The following is a 26,546-nucleotide window of genomic DNA, read 5'->3' on the forward strand; positions in this document are numbered from 1 at the left end:
TCTTACTGAGCTAAACAGTAAACTATTTAAAGGATATTCGATTTAACAGATAACACATGATGGTTCAGCTGTACACTTGGATCACATTTGCCTGTATTTAAAACATTCGATTTCCACGAGGGGGCATTACTGGAGGCATAGAAAGAATGAAAAAGAATCGTTGATACTCAATTTGAATCTGCGATCCTCTACGCGGGTAAATCATAATTGTGTGTTTGACGTGTTCGACATTTAGGCTACATGGTCTCATATCTCTGAAGGACTGTTGCTTAAAGAGTAGACTAAAAACACTAGTCTTCGAAGGGAGCATTTACAGTGTTAGGCCGGACACTTCATCCAGATGGTGGCGCTACAGTTTGTTCACCAGCTTTATCCGCTTCATTAGTACAGAAGAAGAAATGTCAATAAACAACATGGCGAGCCACATTTGTGTTACACAATTTGACTGTTTCATGTAGGCAATAGGCTGATACATATTTAATGAAAACATTCAGACAAAGATTATTTGAAGTAAATATTTATTCTACATTTACGTCTACCTTTGCGTATGCTATGGATTAGCTACACTGAAAGTTTTATTATTGTACTGGACAACCAACTTGTGCTGACTTCAAGGAGACCTCAAATATAATCCAAAATTCGCGTGGTCAAATCAAGCGGATTTTTCACTTCCTGATTAGCAACACACTTTCTGACCTTAACATTTAAAATAAGTGTTAAATGCAGCATGAAAGCAGCTGTGGAAGTGGTCAATTTAGGGCGCATTCCTTACGCGCGTGCACTGGACGTGCAGAAGTTATTTGTCAAGCGACACTTTGATAAATCAGTGAAGTCTCCCAATGCTCTGCTACTCTGTGAACACCCGCCAGTCTACACAATTGGAATAAGGCAAGCACCGTATCCTGCCAAGGAAGAGGAAAGGCTTAAACTTCTAGGTGCTGAATTCTTTCGCACCAACCGCGGCGGACTCATAACCTTCCATGGCCCTGGTCAGTTGGTGTGCTATCCGGTTTTAAATCTGGGTTCCTTCAAAAAGAGTGTGAGATGGTACGTGTGCGAGCTGGAGAGAACAGTTATCCAACTTTGCAGCAGATTTGGAATAAAAGCCACCACCTCACCTGACACAGGAGTATGGGTTGGTGAAAACAAGATATGTGCCATAGGTGAATAAATGTTTCAATTTACTGTTATCTATAGCGATTTGTTTTTTGAAATGTTCAAATAATTTTGTGTTTAATACGTCTGAGGTTCATTTACTTTTCAGGAATCCATTGTGGTAGATACATAACATCTCACGGATTGGCACTAAATTGCAACACAGACATGGACTGGTTCAAAAACATTGTGCCATGTGGAATTGTAGGTAAAGGTGTGACCTCCCTCAGCCAAGAATTGGGAAGAAATATGTCTACTGAAGAAGTCACCCTACATTTACTGGAAACGTTCAAAGACCAGTTTGATTGTACACTGTTGCATGGCAGCTATAACCACAGTAATAAAAATGAAATCTAATTATATTTACTGCGTTTTTTTGTTCCCCCCTTTCATGGTTGGTGACCTAATGTGAGGATTAACACATTTGTCAATTTTTGGTTACTTAAGTGCAACAATCTTGTTGTGCTGTTAAATGTGTTGCTAAAATATGTGAAATGCATTATAATGCATGAAGTGACGTCAGCCTGTGGATAAACGTTGTGCCCTGTGGATAAAATTGTCTTAATGCCCCATCAATGGTTTTACTGGATATACATTGAACAAACTTTCCCCACAGACATTTTATTTCCTATGCATTCGCAGCTGGCAGTTACATACGCAGTCGTCTTAACTCACGTGCAAATCGGATTGGCTCAATATGGGCAAACTGTAATGGTTCAATCAAAAACGAATATCAGAAGTGATGCTATTAACGAGCTTCAGTAGAAAGTTAGTCATTACTTAACGCTAAATGGTTAGGCAATGCAGTGTGGAATTTGACAGGTAGATAAGCTACTACAAGCGAATGCGTTACCTTTGATTTCTAACGGATTCAAGTCGCTTATACGTATATAGACACAGCGGTAGTAGCCTAGAACATAACTAGGCTAGCTAGCTAGCGGAGAAAATCGAAAACCGGTTAAGCAACTTTATTTTGAAGTTGAAAGCTAACCAACGAACCGACACATTTGCTACGTATCTGCTTTAAGGTATTGCTCGCTTGAGAATGATCAAGTTTTATGAAGTTGGTCACTGCAAGGTAACTACTGTATAACCACGTTGGCTGCGCTGCAAGCTTCTCAGTATCAGCTAGGCTACTGTACCGATAACCACTAGCTAGCCAGCTACAAGCTAAACTTCATGTTTTGCCGCACAATATTCTGCTATGGTGGACAACGGAGATATGAACGACAATGTCAATTACCATGCAACTGGGGACCCACAACTGGATAAGGCAATACATGAATGGAAAACTTGGGACAAGGTGAGTCTCCCGTATTCTACGGATGTAGTGCTACTGTACAACCTTGTGAACTTGATTGACAGCTATGAAAATGTTTTAGCTAGGTCTAGCTAATGTTTTCAGCCTTCACAAGGCCAACAATGAACACTGTTACTTATAGAAGCCAACTCATGTAGATTCAGGATAACACAACAAACAAGTTATCTTGACCAGAGTTAGGGACGTGTCGTAAAAAAATATTTTTGTGCGTTAAGAATTATTGGCATGTTTCTTTTTTGCTATAGGCTAATGAACCTTCTCAGAAATAGTTGTGCAGCAGAGCTGGGCTCCACCAACATTCAACACCAGAGCCCCAGTTTAAAAGGGGGCAAATGCTATGTGGATATGTCTGACCTTCTCTTTAAATGTCAGACCGTGAAGTCCAGCTACATCATTGCTTTAAATCTGCAATACGAATATGCAGCGCGTGGGTGTTTCTATACTCAGATTGAATCATTTAACAATGAACTATCCCTCCCCCCCCCCCCCCCCCCAAACAATCTTGAAGGTACCTGTGAGCTGAAAAAATGTTTGGCTGACTTGCTATACTCATTACTGTAGTGTTCAGTAGATGCCTAAAATGTGTAGACCTACCTCAGATTTATTTTCATCTGCCCAGAATCCACAGACAAGGGCACAGGTGGAGGCCCTATTGCAGTCTGGTGATGAAGAGGAGCTAAGGCGAAGGATGTGCTCCAGGATGACGTTCGGGACGGCAGGGTTAAGGGCTGCCATGGGTGCCGGCTTTGCCCGAATCAATGACCTCACTATCATCCAGTCTACACAGGTGAGTGATTGAGCCTACCTTCAAACTAATTATTCTAATAACTACTAAGTGAAGTTTTCATATCTAACAGAGCACATATTGAAATAAGTGATGCAGGCATGTAATGCATTCTGTCCCTGCAGGGTATATACAAATATATATCTGAAACCTTTCCTGACTTCAGCAGTCGTGGTATAGTGGTCGGATATGACATACGAGCACAGGAGGCCAGTGGTTGCACTAGTGAAAGGTATTCCTCAACTTTAGCTTTGGAATTTTACACACATATTACTAATCACAGCCAGTAAACAAGAATTGTACTTCTAAACTTGTTTGAGATGTCAACACTGCCAGATCACTTAAGGAACCGATAACGTCGTAGTTTAACAATTAAGGAATTTAACAGTTTATCAGCTGTGGAAGACCATAACAGTATTGTCTGATTTCCACAGGCTTGCCAAGTTAACTGCTTCTGTGATGCTCTGTAAAGGAATTCCAGTTTATCTCTTCTCTACATATGTCCCCACCCCCTTTGTGGTAAGATGAAACCGATATGACATTTAATAAGCAGCACCATACTTCTCTTTTACAATACAATGAATTCCTCAAATACATTTGAATTTTGTGGCTGTTCTGTTGATCCCAAACCCTTAATGTGGTTGCTTTAATGATTGTCAAGTTTAGGAGAATATTCTGGTTTATTTCAATAATCGCTGTAGCCTGGGAACCAGACGAATCAGCCATCTTATGTTTTTTGGCTTTGGCAGATTGGTCTGGCCACCTTCCCATTCAATCCGATTTCCTTCTGAACAGAATCTGTTTGGGCCAATCACAACTGTTATATGATATGAGGCAGGTTTAACATGATGACCGTACTGAGGAGCATCATTGAGGCATTTTTGTAAACAACCAAGATTAAGTTTTGTTGCTCTGATGTTCCATTGCATTTGTGAATGGGTCTGGTGATGGGAGTATAATAATGCCTGTACTTGACCTTGTAAAATAGTACTTAAATTCAATTTGAAACCCTACTCCCTCCTAGCCATATGCTGTTATGAGACTAGGAGCAGCCGCTGGAGTGATGGTTACTGCCTCACACAACCGTAAGGAGGACAATGGATACAAGGTGAGTTTTTTTTTTTTTTTTTTTTTTATAAGCATGCAATTAGATTTCTTTCTTTAAGATAATATTCCACAATTCACAACTAGGGGAGTATGAGACCCCCCTTCACAAAGTTTGCTTCCTTGTACAGGTCTACTGGCATAATGGTGCACAGATCTCATCACCTCATGACAAAGAGATCCTGAGGTGCATTGAGGAGAGTGTAGAGCCTTGGAGCGAGTCCTGGATTGAGACGCTAGCAGACAGCAGCCCCCTAAGCAGTGATCCTCTGCCAGACATATGTAAAAGTTACATGGAGGAGTTGGATTCCATCTGTTTTCACAGGTACTTTTTCCCTTAGCCAAAGCTCAAATCAAATCAGTCTCTATTAATCCATTTGATGTGTTTTCAGACAAATGAAACTACAGGATCATTAAATACCTAACTTTTGGATTTCCCTGGGTTTTATGTTACAGAGAGCTCAACATAAAGTCCCCATTAAAATTTGTCCACTCATCCTTCCATGGAGTAGGCCACAACTATGTCCAGCAGGCCTTCCAGGCATTTGGCTTTCCTCCTCCCATCCCTGTACCGGAGCAGATGGATCCCGATCCAAACTTTACCACCGTCCAATGTCCAAATCCAGAAGAGGGAGAGTCTGTTTTGGTAGGAAAATCTTCACCCGTTAGAGAAATGTCAACTGACCGTTCTGTTAAATGCAAAACAGATCATTTTTAGAAATGCTCCACATCCCTGTGTTCTGATGCTGCAGGAGCTCTCTCTTCGCCTTGCTGAGAGAGAGAGTGCGAGGATTGTCATGGCAACAGATCCTGATGCAGATCGCTTGGCTGTTGCAGAGCAGTCTGATGGGTAAATACATCAATAACGCAACAACACGAGTCTCAGATATTAGGATGGAGAAAGTTGAGCAAAAAAGCCTTGTAATATATCCACAGCAAGTAATCATTTGATAATGTGTCTGGTCATCAGACTTGCTGTTCCCGGAACTGAAGTTCTTTCAATATGTACTGGATTCTATTTTGGAAAGGTCTGGGTGGAAAGTCTATACAGGAAATGAGCTAGCAGCTCTGCTGGGCTGGTGGATGCTGTTCAACTGGAAAGAGAGCCACCCCGATCCAGCAGACACCGAGAGGGTGTACATGCTGGCCACGACAGTCTCCTCCAAAATCCTCAAGGCCTTTGCCCGGCTAGAGGGCTTCCACTTTGAGGTGTGTTATTCTCCACTGAGCTTGAGAGAGAGGCTGAGGTGTGGATACATATCGTAGCTCCTGATTAGTTGGAGGGATCCCATTCGGCGTATCAAAACAAAACCTCAATTGATTGTATTTATTTCAGATTAGAAGGGAAACACTGATTTTTCAACTTCTGCTAGGACCTTGTGTGATGTACTTCCTATTCCGCAGGAAACTCTACCTGGTTTCAAGTGGATAGGTAAAAGAATACACGAGCTGTCCAAAACGGGGAAGGAAGTAATATTTGCCTTTGAGGAGTCTATTGGTAAACAAACTGCTTTATTACAGTTCTCAGTTGTATCTACTGTTGAATACACAAGGGTATTTCTTTTCTCAAAGTGGTGTTTTATTTTTTATATTGGTTTGTGTGTACTCGCCTTACTGTACTGTAAAAGAAGAAGCTACTTGAAAAATGTAAACACATTTTCCTTCTTACACATTGTCATAGTAACAACACATCTCGCTGCTGCGGCTTTCATGAAACTGCCCTTGTGTTGTCTTTGTTTTGTATGTTACGTTCATCAGGGTTCCTGTGTGGCAGTGTGGTGCCAGATAAAGATGGTGTGAGTGCAGCTGTGGTTGTGGCTGAGATGGCAACCTATCTCTACAGCAAGAACCTTACCCTTCACCAGCAGCTGGATAACATCTATGAAATGCAAGTGATAGTTGTCCATGAAGGCCAATGAGTGTCTTTCAAATAGTTATTTTGTAAGTAGTAAATAGTAAGTTAATCTGAAGACAGTGAAGTATTTGCACACCATCTCCATGCAGTTACGTAGTTTATTTGGATATTATTATTCCGCTTTTCAGAATCCTTCATTTAGATGGGGATGTAGCTACTTTATTTATCCCCGTGGGGAACACAGGGGACACACAATGCACAAGTAAAACCAGGCTAATAACAAAGATTGTATGCAATACTGGTACTGCTCACCTGTAGCACGAACCAGTGAACTGCACAGATGAGTGTTGGTATCTAAATGCAGAAGCTCATATGGAGAGAGTACGAAGACATTTAGCTACTAAACAGCAGTTTAAACGGTGCAGAAAAAATTCCAGTTAAAGACTAAGAATGTCCTGAATGGTAACCGTGAGGTGCTTAAGTGGTGCGCTAACGGCACTGCCAGTATTCTGGATCACAGGGAGGCGTTGTAGTATTTCAGCCACTGGCAGGAAGGACTTCCAATTTAATCTATGATGGTGTATGCCAGCAGAGTTCAAGATAACTTGATTATATTAGTTTTATCATTAATATAATCAGATTATTTCTATCCTCCAGATACGGTTATCACATATCCAAAACGTCCTACGTGATCTGCAATGACCCCCCACTGGTGAGCAGAATATTCGGACGTGTCCGCAACTTCGAAGGGACGGGCACGTACCCTAAGTCATGCGGAGGCTACAGCATAACCCATGTGAGAGACGTGACCACAGGCTATGATAGTAGCCAGCCCGACAAACGTTCTGTAAGTTAATTCTAATTTGACGTCATGGTGTACTTTTGTGGTATAGTATACTTCTCAGTGTGTGAAGAGTCATTCGCTCTCATCTCTGTTCCCAGGTACTACCTGTGACAAAGAGTAGCCAGATGATCACTTTCACTCTACAGAATGGAATTGTGGCCACTCTAAGGACCAGTGGGACAGAGCCCAAGATAAAATACTACACAGAGTTCTGTGCATCACCAGGGAAAAGGTTTGTATCAAGTATGGAAGGAAATCAGTGACATCATGTTTTGTCATGTTTGACATCATGAGGCATTGAATACTTAATATTGAAATTTAAACACCACCAAATGTGTTGGTTTTGAATTGTTCTCTTAAATTTTTTTATATTAATTTATTTCAATGTAAAAATGAATAATATAATTTTCCTGTTTGAATTTGAGCATCCAGAATTTCAGAAATTTTAAAGAGGGGAAAAATAATCGTGAACTATTACAATGATCAGTAATCATGCATCACAAAAAGGAGGGTTTCATCCTATTTTGACCTCAGATTCTGTTTTTTTTCTTCTTCAAATCTTTCACTGACAATGTGTAGCTAATTCCATAATTGTTTATAAAGACTTTAAAGAGAGGAAATGTGTTTTTTTATTTTTGCTCTACAGTGACATCTCAAGCCTGGAGGAGGAGCTTGAGAGAGTTACTCAGACTCTCGTTGAGGATTTTCTGGAGCCTGAAAAGAACAACTTGATCCGTCGATTAATCTAGGTGGGATCTCTGTATACTTTGTGTGTGCATCCTTTCATAGTGTATCATCCTTATTGCGTTCTATGAATGTTTATCCTCACAGTGAAACCTCGTGTCAATTGCTGGTTTGAGCTTTCCCCCCCCCCAAACGGATTGTAAAAGGAAATATATATTTACATTTATTTTTTTGCATTTCCATGAAAATAACCACAATGCATTGAATTATGGTCCTCCTGCAGAACAATCAAAACAGACCCAGTTCCATCACCTTGGTGTTTAGTCACAACACTAGATGTGTTGAGACTGTGTCAGTCTCTCTGGGTCTGTACACTGTGTGTGTGTGTGTATGTATGTAAACATAAAACCTCTCTTATTCAATGCTGCTTTTAACGTACAAACGATGGTAGAACTTCACCAAAAGACACATGGTCATGTGAAACTCGCTGCATGAACACGTCTGTAAAACAGCTGACACACTCCCTTGCTTTCTCCACAACCATCAGTGTGGCTAAGGCTTCTGTTTACTTTCATTAGATAGAGGGGAAAAAGGTGAACCAAACTGATCAAAAGAGACTATCAGATGAGAAACAAACCTTAGTATTGTCACATTCACCTGATATTCTTTTGAGAAACCAGGGCTGCTGTTCCATAAGAAAAGCTTTTTAAAAGGGCCAATTAAAGATATATATATGTCTTAAGCAAGCTGCCTCCTATTTCCAAATACAGTGTCAGTATGACATATACCATACAATTTAATAGTTGCAGAATGTTTTTGCATGCAGTATTATGCTATTCCCTTGGACTGAATGATGGCAATTCCACTAGGTGTCCACTAGGTGTCAGGGTAGGCAACTACTGGGTTGGCTGCAAGGTGTCTTGAGACGTATTGAAAGGAGAATATTAATTATTGGTCAGCTTGTTGCAACGGTCAGCCATATAAATATTTATGACTGAAAAACATGTTGCGTAGACCATGCTGAAAGGTCATGGTCTCATCTTCACTTAATGTTTTCAGAAGTAAATCCAAGTTTTACTATTGTTTAGTAAGACATGACACACAAGTAACTTGTGTACATTTTCATAATATATATAAATATCTACATTATCAGTTAGCCTAGAAAATTGTCCAAATTGCATTGTATGCAAATTACTGTATATTATGCATGGTATGTTTGCGGCAGTATTTATTACTAAAACTGCAAAACCTTTGTTTTCCGGTCTGCTGAAAAAACGGAAGACCAAGTTAGTTATTGATAACTGTTTAAGCACTTTTTCATCCAGTATTGGTTCACCTTCTTTGGTTAGGAAAATAAAAGTACAAAGACAACCTGTTCAATCTGTATTACAAGTTTTTGATTTATTCAAATGTTCTTTGAGTCCCGCTCTGAAATAAGCAATGCGAATAAACTGTCTAGTGCAAAGTATCTGAAGCTTAAACCGTATCACTGTATTCAACCTGGATAAACAAACCAATCATAAGATTCTATTTTTATATATTATTTTTGAATGTATTAGACAACTTTTCAGTATATACTGGAATTGAAAAGGTGGGTGGGGGGTACCTGAAAGGTGTCCATTCAGGTATATCACTCAAAAACCCAATATGAGTAGAACAACATATGTAATGTCCTTGTTGGGGACACCTTCAATATTTAATTATGTTCATTATAAATGTGTCAAATCCATATTCACAGATTTTGGAACATGTTTACCCGTTAATAATCCTTAAGAACCAGGCATCCGAGCTACAAAGTAGAAATAATTCAAGAAGGTTTTTTGTAATATGATTTGATTTGTAACATTTTGCAAAGACTCAAAGCTACAGTTCTGAGGAACTACTTAAATGCATATGTGTAGTCTTATCTATTCAGAAGTGTGTTGATGTTTTCTTGTTTCCCAAATTTAAAAAAGTGGCCCAAAAAACATTTTTTTACTTGCTCCACTCTAGAATCTTGAATGTGAAGGGGGGAGGAATGTGCAAGACTTGCTCAAGGTCCTAAAAGTAATTGAGGTTTTAAAGTTAGAATAGCTGGATAATAGGCATGCAACCCATTGCATACTAACTGATGGATCACTATATTTGTGACAGAAAAACTGGCCTTCAATCTATATTAATTTAAATGTAATTTGCTGCAGCCAGTCTGTTCTGTATTTTTTTTGTTTTCCTATCCTGTTTGGAAGTTAAGACCATAAAACTTGGATTTCAAAAAAGTAATCTTTATTTTTGCATGTAAACAAACAGGACATCCCTATAAACTTTGTATGTAAAGACATTTTTTCATCAATGCTTTAAATTCAGAAATGTTTCAAAATACATGTCCTAGTAGTTGTCAAATAAATGAACCATTGAAAATGTGTTTCAGTAGAAGTTGTTTAAAATTATTTAAGGCTACATGAACTGTAGACACAAAGTTATTTTTGGTAGCTAATTTTGTCTTTCCTCGTAAACACTGCTGTTCGAACCTTCTGCAGGTTGAGACCATAAATAACAGGATTGAATACAGGTGGTACAATAAGGAATTGCAAAGCCATCAGATTGCGCAGGTTAAGTGGCATATTTTGGTCTCCATAAAAGCTATTTAAGACATCAAAAAAAGTTACTACAAGGAAAATAACCATTGTCATTAAATGTGACACACATGTTTGAGAAACTTGATCCTTCCTTTTTCTGATCTCAGACAAACACGTGTAATCTGAAGATAAGACCAGCTAATAAAAATTACTTGTAAAACTTGACCCGCCACTATTAAAGCATTCCAGATACGATTAAGAGTAACGGGCAAGCACGAATGTTGAAGTACAGACCCATTGTCACAAAAAAGTTTACAAATGCGAGACCCACACAAAGGCAGTCGAACAGTTAATAAAACGGCTATCCCTGAGATCAAAAGAGGGTAACACCAAGCTAAGACAATTATTTTCCCCACAGTTACAGGTCTTAGTAATGTATGATATTGTAAAGGTTTGCATATTGCTACATACCGGTCATAAGCCATTGCTGTTAACAGAGTAATCTCACACAAGACCGATGTGTATATTACAAAACCTTGAGTCACACATCCACCATATGATATCACTTGGTCATCTGACAGAAGGTCTGATAAGAACCTGGGGTAGAAACCAGCAGTTCCATACAGTGCATTAATACACAGATTACACAGAAATATGTACATAGGCTCATGAAGGCCTTTCTCCAGAATGATTGTAATGATCAAAGTCAAATTCACTAATATGATGAGCAGGTATGTTAGAAGAGTCAGTGGAAAGTACACAAACGTATTCATCCATGTCTTTTACAATCCACAGAAGTAAAAAAACATAACAGTGCTTGAATTCTCCATAAAGGCAAACTTTTTTTCTAATAAAACAAATTTCTAAGAGGCTAGAACCTACAGTCTAGTCTTGCAATCTACCTTTGAAGGGACAATTAGGTCTAAAATATTGTTCATATATTTTTGTTAACTTGCACATATATTCGCTCCACTCTTATAATCTTGAGTGTGTGAAGGGGGGAGGAATGTCTGCAAGACTTGTTCAATGTCAAAAAAATAAATTCTGAAGTTAATATGTTGTACTGTTAACAAGTAATTGAGGATTTAAAGTTGGAATAGCTGGATAATAGACCTGCAACCCACTGCATACTAATTGATGGATCACTATAATGGTGACAAAAAACTGGCCCGCAATTTATATTCATTTAAAAGTCATTTGCTGCAGCCAGTCTGTTCTGTCTGACCATTGTTTTGTTTTCATATCCTGTCTGGAGATTAAGACCCTAATACTTGGATTTCAAAAAAGAGTTATGTAATCTTTATTTTTTTTATGTAAACAAACAGGACATCCCTCTACATTTTTTGTGTAAAGTTTTTTTATTTTATTTCAATGCTTTATATTCTGAAATGTGTCAAAATATATGTCACTCTGGTAGTGGTCAAATTAAGGAACCATAAAAAATGTGTTTGTAGTATGTTGGATCTACATCTGTTTATATTGGTTACTATGATGTTACTAAGCAGTAATGTATTACAGCAGTGTTATGTTAGGAAATGCACATGCGCACTATTGTGCCGGGGGCTGTTAGTTTTGACTAAAGGAAAGACTAACTGCACTCCCGTTTCCTGTCTGTTCATTTCCTCACAACACAAAAATGACGTGTTTCAGTAGAATTAGTTTAAAATAATTTGAGGCTACATTAACTGTAGACACACAGCCCCGCCCCCCCAAAAAAAATAAATGTTAAGTACATTTACATTTATGCATTTAGCAGACGCTTTTATCCAAAGCGACTTCCAAGAGAGAGCTTTACAAAAGAGCATAGGTCAATGATCATAACAATGAGATAGCCCCAAACATTGCGAGCAGCCAAAACATGAAGCATACATTGTGAAAAACCAAATAAGTTCCAAAGGAAGGTACCATAAGGTCATGCAGTTAAACAAGTTACAATTACACAACATGAAACTCAAAAAGTGCAAGAGTGTACTTGTAGAAAAGAAGACTAAACAACAATCAACAGTAAATTATTTAGCAGCGAGTACAAGAATTTAAAACCATCAAAAATAACCAGTAAGGGCAACAAGTTTATCAATACGAGTCATTGTGATCCTGGAGGAAACTAACATAAGGTCCAGCCAAGCATTCCTAAGTGCCTTTGTACTCCCGGAACAAGAAGCAAATTTTGTCTTTCCTTATAAAAAGCGTAAATGACATTACAATATTGCATCTTGTGTTTTTTTTGTGCATCATGTTGTTGTAAGTGTAGATTTAACAGAAAACCAACATTTCATTTATCAGCGATGATAATGTTTTTATGAAAGACAGTTGAATTGAACCGCCATGGCGTCAAGCAAAATGTATTTGAAAGTGTCAGTGAGTTCTTGTATATTCAGGCCACAATGGATCACATACCTGTCTTTATGATATTTGATATCTACCCGAGTTGACCAGTGTTGATAACCACAAACAAAGTGTCAAATTAGATGGTCAAGGTTTAGAGAAAAAATCAAGAAAAGGTCAAAATAAATAAGTGTCTGAACTTTATTTCAAGGCAGAAAAAGCTTTAAAAAAAATGGGTATTGTCAGGAGAAGCCAGACATGACCCAGAGAATGTAACACAAGAAACAAGCAAATGCTACATTTAAATATGCTGAATGTATATTTTACTAAAAGAAAGGAGCAGTGAGGGTAAATTCCATGATCAAGAAGCTTCAGCAGAATAATGTCTATGAACTCTGGAAAGAAGTAAAGACTTTCAATAAAAGTAAGATGCCCTTGTAATCTACCTTTGAAAGGATAATTAGGTCTAAAATATTGTTCATATATTTTTGTTAAATTGAACATATATTTGCTCCACTCTTATAATCTTGAGTGTGTGAAGGGGGGAGGAATGTCTGCAAGACTTGTTCAATGTCAAAAAAATAAATTCTGAAGTTAATATGTTGTACTGTTAACAAATAATTGAGGTTTTAAAGTTGGAATAGCTGGATAATGGGCCTGCAACCCACTGCATACTAATTGAGGATCACTTAGTAAAATATACGTTCAGCATATTTAAATGTAGCATTTGCTTGTTTCTTGTGTTACATTCTCTGGATCATGCCTGGCTTCTACTGATAATACCCAATTTTTTTAAGCTTTTCCTGTCTTGAAATAGAGTTCAGACACTTATTTATTTTGACCTTTTCTTGATTTCTTCTCTAAACCTTGACCATCTAATTTGACACTTTGTTTGTGGTTATCAACACTGGTCAACTCGGGTAGATATCAAATATCATAGAGACAGGTATGTGATCTGTTGTGGCCTGGTCATACAAGAACTCACCGACACTTTCGAATCAATTCTGCATAGTGCCATGGCGGTTCAATTAAACTAAACTTAATAAAAAAATAGCATTAGAGACACATGAAATGTTGGTTTTCTGTTAAATCTACAATTAGTGAGAAAAAGTGGCCTGCAGTTTATATTAATTTAAAAGTCCTTTTCTGCAGCCAGTCTATCCTGTCTTGCCATTGTTTTGTTTACATATCCTGTCTGGAGATTAAGACCATAATACTTAGATTTCAAAAAAGAGTTATGTAATCTTTATTTTTGCATGCAAACAAACAGGACATCCCCTATGAACTTTGTGTGTAAAGTTTTTTTTTTTACATCAATGCTTTATATTCTGAAATGTGTAAAAAGATATGTAATTCTAGTTGTGGTCATATAAAGGAACCATTAAAAATGTGTTTGTAGTATCTTGGATCTACATCTGTTTATATTGGTTACTATGATGTTAGTAAGCAATAATGTAATATGGCGGTGTTATGTTACTACACCTAATAGGAAATGCACTTGAGCACAATTGTGCCGGGGGCTGTTAGTTGTGACTAAAGGAAAGACTAACTGCACTCCCATTTCCTGTCTGTTCATTTCCCCACAACACAAAAATTATATGTTTCAGTAGAAGTTGTTTAAAATAATTTAAGGCTACATTAACTGTAGACACACAATCCCCCCCCCAAAAAAATAAATAAAAACAGTTTAGTAGCGAATTTTGTTTTTCCTTATAAAAACTGCTGTTCGAACCTTCTGCAGGTTGAGACCATAAATAACAGGATTGAATACAGGTGGTACAATAAGGAATTGCAAAGCCATCAGATTGCGCAGGTTAAGTGGCATATTTTGGTCTCCATAAAAGCTATTTAAGACATCAAACAAAGTTACTACAATGAAAATAACCATTGTCAATAAATGTGGCACACATGTCTGAGTAAACTTGAGCCTTCCCTCTTCTGATCTCAGACAAACACGTGTAATCTGAAGATAAGACCAGCCAATCAAAATCACTTGTAGAATTTGACCCGCCAAAGTAAAGGCACTCCAGATACGATTAATAGTAACGGGTGCACATGAATGTTGAAGTATAGACCCATTGTCACAAAAAAGTTTACAAATGCGAGACCCACACAAAGGCAGTCGAACAGTTAATAAAACGGCTATCCCTGAGATCAAAAGAGGGTAACACCAAGCAAGGACAATTATTTTTCCCACAGTTGCAGGTGTTAGTAATGTATGATATTGTAAAGGTTTGCATATTGCTACATACCGGTCATAAGCCATTGCTGTTAACAGAGTAATCTCACACATGACCGATGTGTATATTACAAAACCTTGAGTCACACATCCACCATATGATATCACTTGGTCATCTGACAGAAGGTCTGATAAGAACCTGGGGTAGAAACCAGCAGTTCCATACAGTGCATTAATACACAGATTACACAGAAATATGTACATAGGCTCATGAAGGCCTTTCTCCAGAATGATTGTAATGATCAAAGTCAAATTCACTAATATGATGAGCAGGTATGTTAGAAGAGTCAGTGGAAAGTACACAAACTTATTCATCCATGTCTTTTGTAATCCACAGAAGTAAAAAAACATAACAGAACTTGAGTTCTCCATAAAGGCAAATCTTTCTTCTAAACAAATATTAACCAGTTATAACCTACAGTCTAGTATGGTCTCTTCTATTTGTTGGATATCTAAATGGTAAAAACTGTAAAAGTGACAGAGTTTTCCATGACTGGCAGTAATCCATAACAGTATTTACAGAATTCTGCAGTGAACTGTTATCTTGATCTCTAAATATACTCTGGTCCAAGACCACTTGGGAATTACATCAGCGTAAATGACATTACAATATTGCATCTTGTGTTTTTTTTGTGCATCATGTTTTTGTAAGTGTAGATTTAACAGAAAACCAACATTTCATTTATCAGCGATGATAGAATGTCTTTATGATATTTGATATCTACCGAGTTGACCAGTTATGATAACTGGGAAACAAAGTGGGAAAGTAGATTTGGTCAAGGTTTACAGAAGATGCCAAATAAAGGTCTCAATAAATAAGAGTCTGAAATCTATTTCAAGGCAGAAAAAGCTTTAAAAAAATGGGTATTGTCAGGAGAAGCCAGACATGACCCAGAGAATGTAACACAAGAAACAAGCAAATGCTACATTTAAATATGCTGAATGTATATTGTTTTCAAGAAAGGAGCAGTGAGGGTAAAGTCCATGATCAAGAAGCTTCAGCAGAATAATGTCCATGAACTCTGGAAAGAAGTTAAGACTTTAAATAACAGTAAGATGCTCTTGCAATCTAGCATTGAAGGGATTTCTTGGTCTGAAGATATTGCTGAATCATGGAGAAACCATCATAGGGATATCTTTAACAGTGTTAAGAGTTATTAATTTAATGTTGGTGATGTTTCTAAGAATGAAGGTGTGGTTATTTGTTGCAACTCAGATGAGTAATGTAGGATCCACATGCAGACTTTAATAGCAGAACTTCAAAACCGTTCACAGCGGCCAACCAGAGGGGAGTCAAGACAAGCTGTGCCTCAGCTATAGGCACAGTAAAAGAAAAATTATATTACAGTGCTACAATAACATCTCAACTAGTTAAATGCAATGCAATTTTATCTCAACTACAGTAGCTGGTCAACAACAGAAATTGTGATTACTGTTACAATACTACACTAACTAATTTATTAGTTTACATCATACGCATAATGTAACGTTTGTCCCCTTTTTTGGATGCTTAAAGTATTTAATATTTAAAATTGCAAGTTTAAGAAAAAACTGTCAGAGAAAACAATTGCAGTATTCCATAAATGCAGAGTATATTCAATCATAAATGTAAAACACTGATGTACTGTACATTTAATGATAAACCAAATTGTAATCAGCGACGATAGAACGTTTTTGTGAAGGACAGTCCTGTACCCATTGTGTGATGTTTGTATTTCCTTTTAAATATCGCCATTCGAACCTGCTGCAAATTAAGGCCATAGATAATAGGGTTAAAGACAGGTGGTATAACAAGGAACTGTATCGCCATGGCATTACGCAGATTTAATGCATTATTCATATTTCCAAACCACCCATACCCAACATCAAACAGAGTTACTATGATAAAAATTACCATCGTTAATAAATGTGGCACACATGTCTGTGTAAACTTGATCCTTCCCTCCTTTGACTTCAAGCAAGCTCTTATAATCTGGCAATAAGAGCAGGCTATAAAAATAACCTGTAATATTTGACCAAATATTAGACAGAAACTCCATATTGTATTTAAGGTAATAGGTACACAGGAATGCTTAAGCACAGACGTATTGTCACAGAACAGTTTTTGAATGTCAGACCCACATAAAGGTAATCTGATTGTCAAGCCCAGTACTATGACTGATGTAGATAAAGGATAAAACCAAGAAAATATAAGCAATTTCATGACAGTTAAGGATGATACAATGGAGTGATATTGTAACGGCTTACATATTGCCACATACCTGTCAAAAGCCATGACTGTTAGAATAGTTATTTCACACAAAACAGATGTATAGATGACATAAAGCTGAGTCAAACATCCACCGTATGATATCATCTGTACACCTGACAGAAGGTCAGATAAGAACTTTGGGTAAAAACCAATAGTTCCATACAGTGAATTAAAACATAGATTACACAGAAATATATACATTGGCTGATGGAGTTTTTTCTCTTTAATGATCGAAATAATCACAGTCAAGTTTACTGTTATGATGATCAAATAAGTTATTAGAGTTAAGGGAAAAAATAATGATTTATTCATCCATGTCTTTTGTAATCCAGAGAGAAAAAAAAATTGGACTGTAGTAACATTTTCCATATTACTTCAAATTATTCTGTAATATTTCCATATATCATTGTTCTAAGAAAATTCATAGTTTGTAATTTTACAATCCTCAAAAAGTGCAGTTATGCAGATGCATGCAGTAATGCCGGGTTTCTAAACTATCCTAAAGCTGAGTAAAAATCAAGGATGGGATGATTTTCAGTATTACATAATATGAATGTAGGCTAGTACTTTTTCAAACCAGATATTCATTTGTTTGAGAATTTGAACTTCTGCATCAAGTTATTTAAATACCAAAACATAATATATATAAAATACTTACTAAAATGTTACTATGGAACTTCTGCTTGTTTGAAAAAGAGAATTGCCCAGCTGACAACATGACAACATCAACATGACTGTAAATTTGCTCAACTAACACAATTAATATTCAACTTCATATATAACACCTTGCCATGAAAAGAAATGATGACTGTACCCCTGTTACCATGGATATAACTGTGACGTATTACAATATGACAAATCAGTTTGGTTCAGTTCAAGTGTGACTACACATATTTGAAGAGGTGATCACACAGTGATACTTTGATCATAACTTTATTTTACGTCATTAACTACAGTCAATCAACATTTCTCTTTGTATTTAATTCGACAAGTGGATTTCAAATCTGTTCAAATTACAATTTAATTTGTCAATCTCAAAAGGGTTAGTAGGTAACATTCCGTAGCCAAATCTCAATACTAAGAATGTTTCATTATTTCTCTGATTAATGGACAAAGATTCCAAAGGTATTTGCTTTTACAATTAAAGATTAACATTATAAAGAATGTAATAGTGATAATGTAAAACAAGTAACTAGGCCTATTTACTGACTGACGTTTTAACAACTCATGAACCTGTTGATCATTAATCCATACAAACTTTTCTCCAACTACTCTAACTTAAGTTGAGGTCCCTTGTGCATCAATTTGGAGGATATATTATTAGATCTCTCTGGGTGACACAACACTGGACATTCAAGCTCGAAAACATGTTTTTACAAAATACGTCGACCACTCATTCGTCCACTCTACCCCAAGAGAACCATTAATAAACTATACACCGGTGACACTAAGCAGCCAAGAACGAAAACAAGCAGTGACCTATGGTTTCCCTTCTGAGTGGACCAGTAGAGAATAGAAACCCAGAACGCTACTAAGGTGACAGTAATTACTTCCCCTTAGACCACTGTGATGCAACAAACAAACCAGGTCCAATGTAGATATCATGATAAACATTGGAAAGACGTAATTACATATTTTATATGATTATCCACTATACAAGTCAGTTTCTATGTTTGTTACATACAATCATGAAAGATTTGAGTTTTGAGTGAAAAAATGAAACTTTGAGAATCATTTAACCATACATTCTTTTAAGAAACCCCAACCTAACCTGAAAAAAACATGCAGCCTTTTGAATAGAAAGTAATTGATGAGAAATACTAAGAAGTGCGCTAACAGTTGTCTTAAGTATAACTGTAACTGTGACATGCAGTGCACATAGTACAGTAATCAGAACTGTGACATGCAGTGCATGTAGTATAGTAATCAGAACTGTGACATGCAGTGCATATAGTATAGTAATCAGAACTGTGACATGCAGTGTCTGCATCTCAAAACTGGATCCTTGAAATGGGCCTGTCTTCTAGATTTCTTAGATGCTGTGCAGAACCAAAATGTAGTCTGGTAGCAGATAGTCTGCAAGGTTAGTATACACTCAGTCAGGACATATCATATTGCATGATTGCTATCATTTAGGCCTTCAATCCTTTCTCCCAAGGGGATTTCATCAACATGAAAGTCATCATTTGCATCCTGGTATTTTAATATAAATACACACAGTAACCCACCCCAGCTCCCACAGAGTAGGGTGGGACATTTAAGTAAACAGAAAACAGACTGACTTCAGTCCAGGGTGTGGTATGTTGAACTTTTTGCACTTAAAAACACTACTGATTATATGTTTGGTATGTATTGCAATATACTGTGCACACCATATGTATTGTTATTCAGTCTCAAATATTGTGTCTGTCTCAAATACAATTATAGTTAAGAACATTTCACCGTGTTTATTTCATGTTACCTAACTTCCTGTAACATCTCTTCCTTTTGTTTCAGGTATGGCAATGCCTAATGATTCTGTTATACTGGCTGCCTACAGTGAAATATTTGAACAGAGATATATATTTGCTTCTGTTTTAATTCTGTTATATCCAGTTACCATCGTCGGGAACACATTTTTGATTTACACCATTTGTACTGACAGATCATTACACAAACCCATGTACATTCTGATAGCTAATTTATCATGTATAGGTGTGTATGGAGGTCTTTTTTTTACTCCTTCTGTTTTGTTTAGTTTCTTTACGGGCAATTATCAGATATCAAGGGTATTTTGTCTAATGCAAGTATTCAATCTGAACACTTATGGAGGGTGTGAGATCTCTAATTTGATGTTGATGGCTTACGATCGTTACATATCCATATGCTTCCCTTTGAACTATGCGGCATTCATGACTTCTACAAAGTTAATACTAGGCATTACTTTGACTTGGTTGATACCTTTCTGTAGGTGTTGCATTACTCTATCTCTTACTGCAAGCCTTAACTTGTGTGGTAGAATAATTGAAAAGGTATATTGTGACAATTACTCTTTGGTGAAATTAGCCTGTTCAGATATCTCACATTTGTCAATATACTCGACAACTGTTACATTTTTTTCTGTAGTGCTACCATTTTTTGTCATTCTGTATTCATACTTGAGAATCATTTTGGTTTGTGCAAAATGGACAAATTCCGGACAAACTAAAGTGATGAAGACTTGCATTCCTCACTTAGTAGCAATTGGAAACTTCATAATTGGCAGTTCTTTTGAGCTGTATCAAAGCAGATTTGATATGAATGTTATACCATACACAATACGTGTTGCACTTTCCATGTATTTTCTGATAGTTTCACCTGCCATGAATCCAATAATATATGGGGCAAGAACGGAGAATATAAGTAATGCAATCTCCAGAAAAATATTTTGGACCAACCACATCTTTAAGGTTGAACCAAAGTAATCTTTTATCCCTTCAGCCCCCCTGCCAAATGTTACCTACTTTCTGAATAACAAATGATATACGTACAGTATACACTGCACAATTAAACTCCAAGTTAATTCCTCCATTTCAGATTGTAGTAAGCTCCAGCCAAGTATGTTCAAACAATTCATGTTTTTTTGGAGACCTCCAGCAAAATGTATAGCATGAACTAACCTTCTTGTTGTCTATAACCAGCAGCGACTCAAATTGACCCTGCAATTGTGAGCATTTTTCGTGCGTCAAACTGACAACAGATGACAAGGATGAAGGGAGACAAGTATAAAGAATGTAATGGTGATAATCAAAATATAATGACATATGACTCATATGGGGGTCAGATGGATGAGCGGTTAAGGAGTTGGGCTATTAATCAAAAGGTTGTTGTTTCGATTCCCGGGCCCTGCCGAATGACGTTGTGACCTTGGGAAAGGCACTTCACCCTACTTGCCCCGGGGAAATGTCCCTGTACTTCCTGTAAATCGCTCTGGATAAGCGTCTGCTAAATGTAAATGTTATATTTTGTTTTGTAGAGTGAAATTGCATTTCCTCTTTGGAAAAAAATAAACATATGTGATGAGGCACAGTGGGTCATTGCTGTAAATTTGATCCTTTGGTGATTAAGGATGTATCAAGAGTGGTATTTGAAAAGCATGAAATACAATCCCAGATACACATTAAAATACAACACAGTTAACTTTACTCATAAGACAGGAATCAGCCAACCAAACTCTCTCAAGAACATCTGACACACAAGGGAACATATTTGATAATATAAAGTCCTGCTGTTTCAGTACATACACAGTATGCAGATGTATACACATGTATCCTCTTAATTTCAAATCCTAACTCATTAACTGGAAAAATTACTTCAATCTAAGGTATTCTTCTAAGGTTCTTATTTAAATAACTTAATCAAATTATTACATTGAATTATTTGACTTTACGCAAAATAGCTAAATGTGACACTGTTATGACAAGATGTAATTCAAAGCAAGTCCTTGTCTTTTTGTTTCAGTGTGGATCATGTCAAATGACTCTTTCACTCTGGCTGCCTACAGTAAAATATATGAGCATAGATTTATATATCTGTCTGTAATGATTATATTTTACCCAATTACCATCATGGGGAACATGTTGTTGATTTACATAATTTGGACTGAGAGATCATTACACAAATCCATGTATATTCTGATAGCTAATTTATCATGCATAAGCTTGTATGGTGGTTTTGTTTTCACTCCTAGCATTTTGTTTAATTTATTTACAGGAAACTATCAGTTATCAAGGGTATTTTGTCTCATGCAAGTATTCAATGTGCATACATATGGTGGGTGTGAGATCACAAATTTGATGGTAATGGCTTATGATCGCTACCTGTCCATATGTTTCCCTTTCATCTATGAGAAAACAATGACTCCTACAAAGTTAATGCTAATCATTGCTTTGATATGGTTGATACCTTTTGGCAGGTGCTGCATTTGTATATCGCTTACTGCAGGCCTCACTCTGTGTGGTAGAATCATTGAAAAGGTATATTGTGACAACTTATCATTGGTGAGACTGGCTTGTTCAGACATCTCAGATTTGAATGTGTTCTCCACAATTAACATTTTTCTATCTGTTATTGCTCCATTTTTCATTATAATTTATTCATACGTAAGAATAATTTTTGTCTGTCTAAACTTGACTAAATCAGGACAAACAAAAGTTTTAAGGACATGCGTACCACATTTAGTTGCAATTTGCAGCTTTCTTATAGGTTGTTCTTTTGAACTGTACCAAAACAAATTCGATATGAGCTTTCTCCCCTACTCACTTCGTGTAGTACTTTCATTGTACTTTTTGATTGTTGGACCAGCTATTAATCCAGTCATCTATGGTGCTAGAACAGAAAAGATTAGTAGTGCCATAAAGAAAAATATATTTTGGCTCAAAAACTATTTTTGATTTTGAAGATGGTCAAGATTTCTTCCCCAAGTCCTTGAGTATTACAGTTGGCCGACAGAAGCACATTTTCCTTATATCAGGAATATTTACAAAACCCAAAAGATAAAAGTAAGATATACTTAATTACTTGTACTTCAATCAATTTAGGCAAACATTACTTTTAATTGGACTTCATAAAGATTAAGTGATTATTTAAAGTAATTCAAAGTGTTTAATTGCTGCAGGCTATGCTTTCCTTGTACTGTAATTGTACCAAACAATGTCTCTGGTTTAAGATGTCTTCTGTAATATTTGCTTGGAAGACAATGTGACAATGTCATTGATTAACATAATAATAATGGTAATATTTTGTGCAGACTATGAGACAAACTTTTTTTATTGAGAAAGTTCTCAAGAAATACCATGAAAGTAAGTAATATGTTAAAATAGGAATCAATATAAATCTGCAATAATTCACCTGTTTGCCTGATTCACAAAAACATTTTATTTGTGTGTCTTTGTGTTAGAACACGAAAAAGAAAATACATTAAACATGATTTTCCATGTATAATTAAATATGTTGTGTGTGTATGTATGTGGTGTTTTGTTGTTGGACTTCTGTGCTAGACACGGTTTGTCCATAACGAACACCATGTTCAAGCATAAGGGTGTCCATATGTGCACCTGGCACCAGGACACCCGAGGTCTCAGTTCGATGATCGACTTTGTAGTCGTGTCATCGGACTTGGGGCCGCATGTCTTGGACACTCGGGTGAGGAGAGGGGCGGAGCTGTCAACTGATCACCACCTGGTGGTGAGTTGGCTTCGATGGTGGGGGAGGACGCCGGTCAGGCCTGGCAGGCCCAAACGTAATGTGAGGGTCTGCTGGGAACGTCTGGCGGAACCCTCTGTCAGAAGGAGCTTCAACTCCCACCTCCGGGAGAGCTTCGATCATGTCTCGGGGGGGGCCGGGGACATTGAGTCCGAATGGGCCATGTTCCGGGCCTCCATTGTTGAAGCGGCTGACCGGAGCTGCGGCCGCAGGGCGGTCGGTGCATGTCGCGGCGGTAACCCTCGGACCCGGTGGTGGACTCCGGAGGTGAGGGATGCCGTCAAGCTGAAGAAGGAGGCCTATCGGACTTTATTGGCTGGTAGGACTCCAGAGGCAGCTGATGTGTACCGGCGGGCCAAGCGGAACGCGGCTTTGGCGGTCGCGGAGGCAAAAACCCGGGCATGGGAGGAGTTCGGCGAGGCCATGGAGAATGACTTCCGAACGGCTTCAAAAAGGTTCTGGACCACCATCCGGCGGCTCAGGAGGGGGAAGCAGTGCTCTGTCAACACTGTATACGGTGGGGATGGTGCGCTGCTGACCTCGACGGGGGACGTCCTGGATCGGTGGAAGGAATACTTCGAAGACCTCCTTAATTCCACCAACACGCTTTCCGACGTGGAGGCAGAGTCTGGGGACATCGGGGGGGGCCCTTCTATCTCTGGGGCTGAGGTCGCCGAGGTGGTTGAAAAGCTCCGCGGTGGCAGGGCCCCTGGGGTGGATGAGGTCCGCCCGGAGTTCCTTAAGGCTCTGGATGTTGTAGGGCTGTCTTGGTTGACACGACTCTGCAACATCGCGTGGACATCGGGGACAGTGCCTCTGGACTGGCAGACCGGGGTGGTGGTTCCCCTCTTTAAAAAGGGGGACCGGAGGGTGTGCTCCAACTTTAGGGGGATCACACTCCTCAGCCTCCCTGGGAAAGTCTATTCAGGGGTCCTGGAGAGGAGGGTCCGTCGGATTGTCGAACCTCGGATTCAGGAGGAGCAATGTGGTTTTCGTCCTGGCCGTGGAACAGTGGACCAGCTTTATACCCTCCGCGGAGTCCTGGAGGGTACATGGGAGTTCGCCCAACCAGTCTACACATGTTTTGTGGATTTGGAAAAGGCGTTCGACCGTGTCCCTCGGGGGCTCATGTGGGGGGTGCTCCGAGAGTACGGGGTACCGGATTTCCTGATCGGGGCTGTCCGGTCCCTGTACGACCGGTGCCAGAGTTTGGTCCGCATTGCCGGTAGTAAGTCGAACTTGTTTCCGGTGAGGGTTGGACTCCGCCAGGGCTGCCCTATGTCACCGATTCTGTTCATTACCTATATGGACAGAATTTCTAGGCGCAGCCAGGGTGTTGAGGGGGTCCGGTTTGGTGACCTCAGGATCGGGTCGCTGCTTTTTGCGGATGATGTGGTCCTGTTGGCTTCATCGGGCCGTGACCTTCAGCTCTCACTGGAGCGGTTCGCAACCGAATGTGAAGCGGCTGGGATGCGAATCAGCACCTCCAAATCTGAGGCCATGGTAATCGACCGGAAAAGGGTGGAGTGCCATCTCCGGGTCGGGGAGGAGATCCTGAACCAAGCGGAGGAGTTCAAGTATCTCGGGGTCTTGTTCACGAGTGAGGGAAGAATGGAGCGCGAGGTCGACAGGCGGATCGGTGCGGCGTCCGCAGTGATGCGGGCTCTGCATCGGTCCGTCGTGGTGAAGAAGGAGCTGAGTCGAAAGGCGAAGCTCTCTATTTACCAGTCGATCTACGTTCCTACCCTCACCTATGGTCACGAACTATGGGTAGTGACCGAAAGAACGAGATCGCGAATACAAGCGGCCGAAATGAGCTTTCTCCGTAGGGTGTCCGGGCTCTCCCTTAGAGATAGGGTGAGAAGCTCGGTCATCCGGGAGGGGCTCAGAGTAGAACCGCTGCTCCTCCGCGTCGAGAGGAGCCAGCTGAGGTGGCTCGGGCATCTGATTAGGATGCCTCCTGGACGCCTCCCTGGTGAGGTGTTCCGGGCACGTCCCACTGGGAAGAGGCCCCGGGGAAGACCCAGGACACGCTGGAGGGACTATGTCTCGCAGCTGGCCTGGGAACGCCTTGGGGTCCCCCAGGAAGAGCTGGCGGAAGTGGCCGGGGGGAGGGAAGTCTGGGCCTCCCTGCTTAGGTCGCTGCCCCCGCGACCCGATCCCCGGACAAGCGGCAGATGACGACGACGACGACGACGACGACGACGAATTAAATATGTATGTATGTTTGTATGTTAAGGGTCATTAGTCCACCTTATCCCCTAGACTGCAATTATGCACCCACAGATATCAGACACTGGAGGGCTATGTGACCCAAGGCGAAGTACACAGGGCCAGTCTTGTTTTGGCAAGTGCACCTTTACCCTAATTATCAGTACAATATGAGCTATCATGACCCAATGACCTATTGGGCCTCATAGTAACCACTCATAATGAGACCATGAACGGATTTCTTTATGACATTATTTTATAACACTTCTATTCCCAATATACATGCAGCTTTTTTCTAATCATTGATTTTGTGTCATCTTCAAGAGGCTCACTTGGTCACATGTTTACGCTTTTCAAATAGGAATGGTGACTGCAAGACAGAAGCCACTCTCCAACATGTATACTAAAAGCAAACAACATCCCCAAAAACTAACAATGAAAATAAAGAAACTATTTAGGTGTTCAACTATTGTGCTTTAAAACATATTCACAGTATTGTTACATTAATGTTTTGAATTCTATGCTTTTCATAGTAGATCTACACGATTGATTGATACCCGGTTTCAATTTGTGATCCCAAAAAACTGCTAACATAAAACACTGACCGTTTTATTAAGGATAAAATAAGTGCAACTCACAATGCATTTTTGGCAAATGGATTTACTGATCAAAGCATCATCCTTTTACTACTAAACTACCTATTTAACTTATTTTCTTAAAGAACATCACTGTACACATACAGTAAATTGGACATGATTGTACACATAATTATTTTTCGTCTCCTATTTAGTTTGCTCATCCCCCCCCTTAGGAGCACAATGCTTTGCATGTTGTAGATAATTTGTATATTGAACTATAACTTGACTTCTTTCTCTTATGAATAATACAGACACCCATAATATTTCACTCATTGTATTTTCAGTGCATCTTTCAAATTGTTGTGCTGTACTCACACTCTGTGGATGAATATTGTTATTTGGCAATATTGTCATTGGA

At 38.8% G+C, this 26,546-nt stretch overlaps 3 protein-coding genes across 4 annotated transcripts; 2 read left to right on the forward strand and 1 right to left on the reverse strand.

The window, feature by feature from the left end:
- Positions 1–366: 366 nt before the first annotated feature.
- On the forward strand, positions 367–1,536 carry lipt2 (lipoyl(octanoyl) transferase 2). The gene is made up of 2 exons (XM_047035922.1): positions 367–1,163; positions 1,265–1,536. The coding sequence occupies exons 1-2, from the start codon at positions 728–730 to the stop codon at positions 1,510–1,512; spliced, it is 684 nt and encodes a 227-aa protein (XP_046891878.1). The 5' UTR covers positions 367–727; the 3' UTR covers positions 1,513–1,536.
- Positions 1,537–1,780: 244 nt separating this feature from the next.
- Positions 1,781–10,148, forward strand: pgm2l1 (phosphoglucomutase 2-like 1). Of its 2 annotated transcripts, none has more exons than XM_047035921.1 (14): positions 1,781–2,458; positions 3,096–3,263; positions 3,386–3,492; positions 3,695–3,779; positions 4,285–4,368; positions 4,496–4,689; positions 4,821–5,010; positions 5,117–5,214; positions 5,393–5,573; positions 5,769–5,862; positions 6,123–6,252; positions 6,877–7,015; positions 7,162–7,295; positions 7,710–10,148. In XM_047035921.1, exons 1-14 carry the CDS (start codon positions 2,360–2,362, stop codon positions 7,810–7,812), a joined length of 1,806 nt encoding a protein of 601 aa, XP_046891877.1. In that variant the 5' UTR covers positions 1,781–2,359; the 3' UTR covers positions 7,813–10,148. The 2 variants fall into 2 exon arrangements, with proteins under 2 accessions (XP_046891877.1, XP_046891876.1); XM_047035920.1 differs by having other exon boundaries at positions 1,793–2,458; positions 6,877–7,066.
- Positions 10,149–14,314: 4,166 nt separating this feature from the next.
- Positions 14,315–15,153, reverse strand: LOC124477926 (olfactory receptor 52E4-like). The gene has a single exon (XM_047036001.1). The coding sequence runs from the start codon at positions 15,068–15,070 to the stop codon at positions 14,315–14,317; it is 756 nt and encodes a 251-aa protein (XP_046891957.1). The 5' UTR covers positions 15,071–15,153.
- Between the last annotated feature and the right edge of the window lie 11,393 nt (positions 15,154–26,546).

This window comes from Hypomesus transpacificus, chromosome 15 (assembly GCF_021917145.1).
Source record: "Hypomesus transpacificus isolate Combined female chromosome 15, fHypTra1, whole genome shotgun sequence".
Lineage (NCBI taxonomy): Eukaryota > Metazoa > Chordata > Actinopteri > Osmeriformes > Osmeridae > Hypomesus > Hypomesus transpacificus.

What these genes read in the sequence shown, in the direction of transcription:
- lipt2 (XM_047035922.1), top strand. Translation starts at nt 728, where the DNA reads ATGAAAGCAGCTGTGGAAGTGGTCAATTTAGGGCGCATTCCTTACGCG. An exon ending in AAACAAGATATGTGCCATAG is followed by an intron (nt 1,164 to 1,264) that starts GTGAATAAATGT and finishes TTTACTTTTCAG; the next exon opens with GAATCCATTGTGGTAGATAC.
- pgm2l1 (XM_047035920.1), top strand. Translation starts at nt 2,360, where the DNA reads ATGGTGGACAACGGAGATATGAACGACAATGTCAATTACCATGCAACT. An exon ending in ATGTCCCCACCCCCTTTGTG is followed by an intron (nt 3,780 to 4,284) that starts GTAAGATGAAAC and finishes ACTCCCTCCTAG; the next exon opens with CCATATGCTGTTATGAGACT. An exon ending in GTTGCAGAGCAGTCTGATGG is followed by an intron (nt 5,215 to 5,392) that starts GTAAATACATCA and finishes TATTTTGGAAAG; the next exon opens with GTCTGGGTGGAAAGTCTATA.
- LOC124477926 (XM_047036001.1), bottom strand. Translation starts at nt 15,070, where the DNA reads ATGTACATATTTCTGTGTAATCTGTGTATTAATGCACTGTATGGAACT.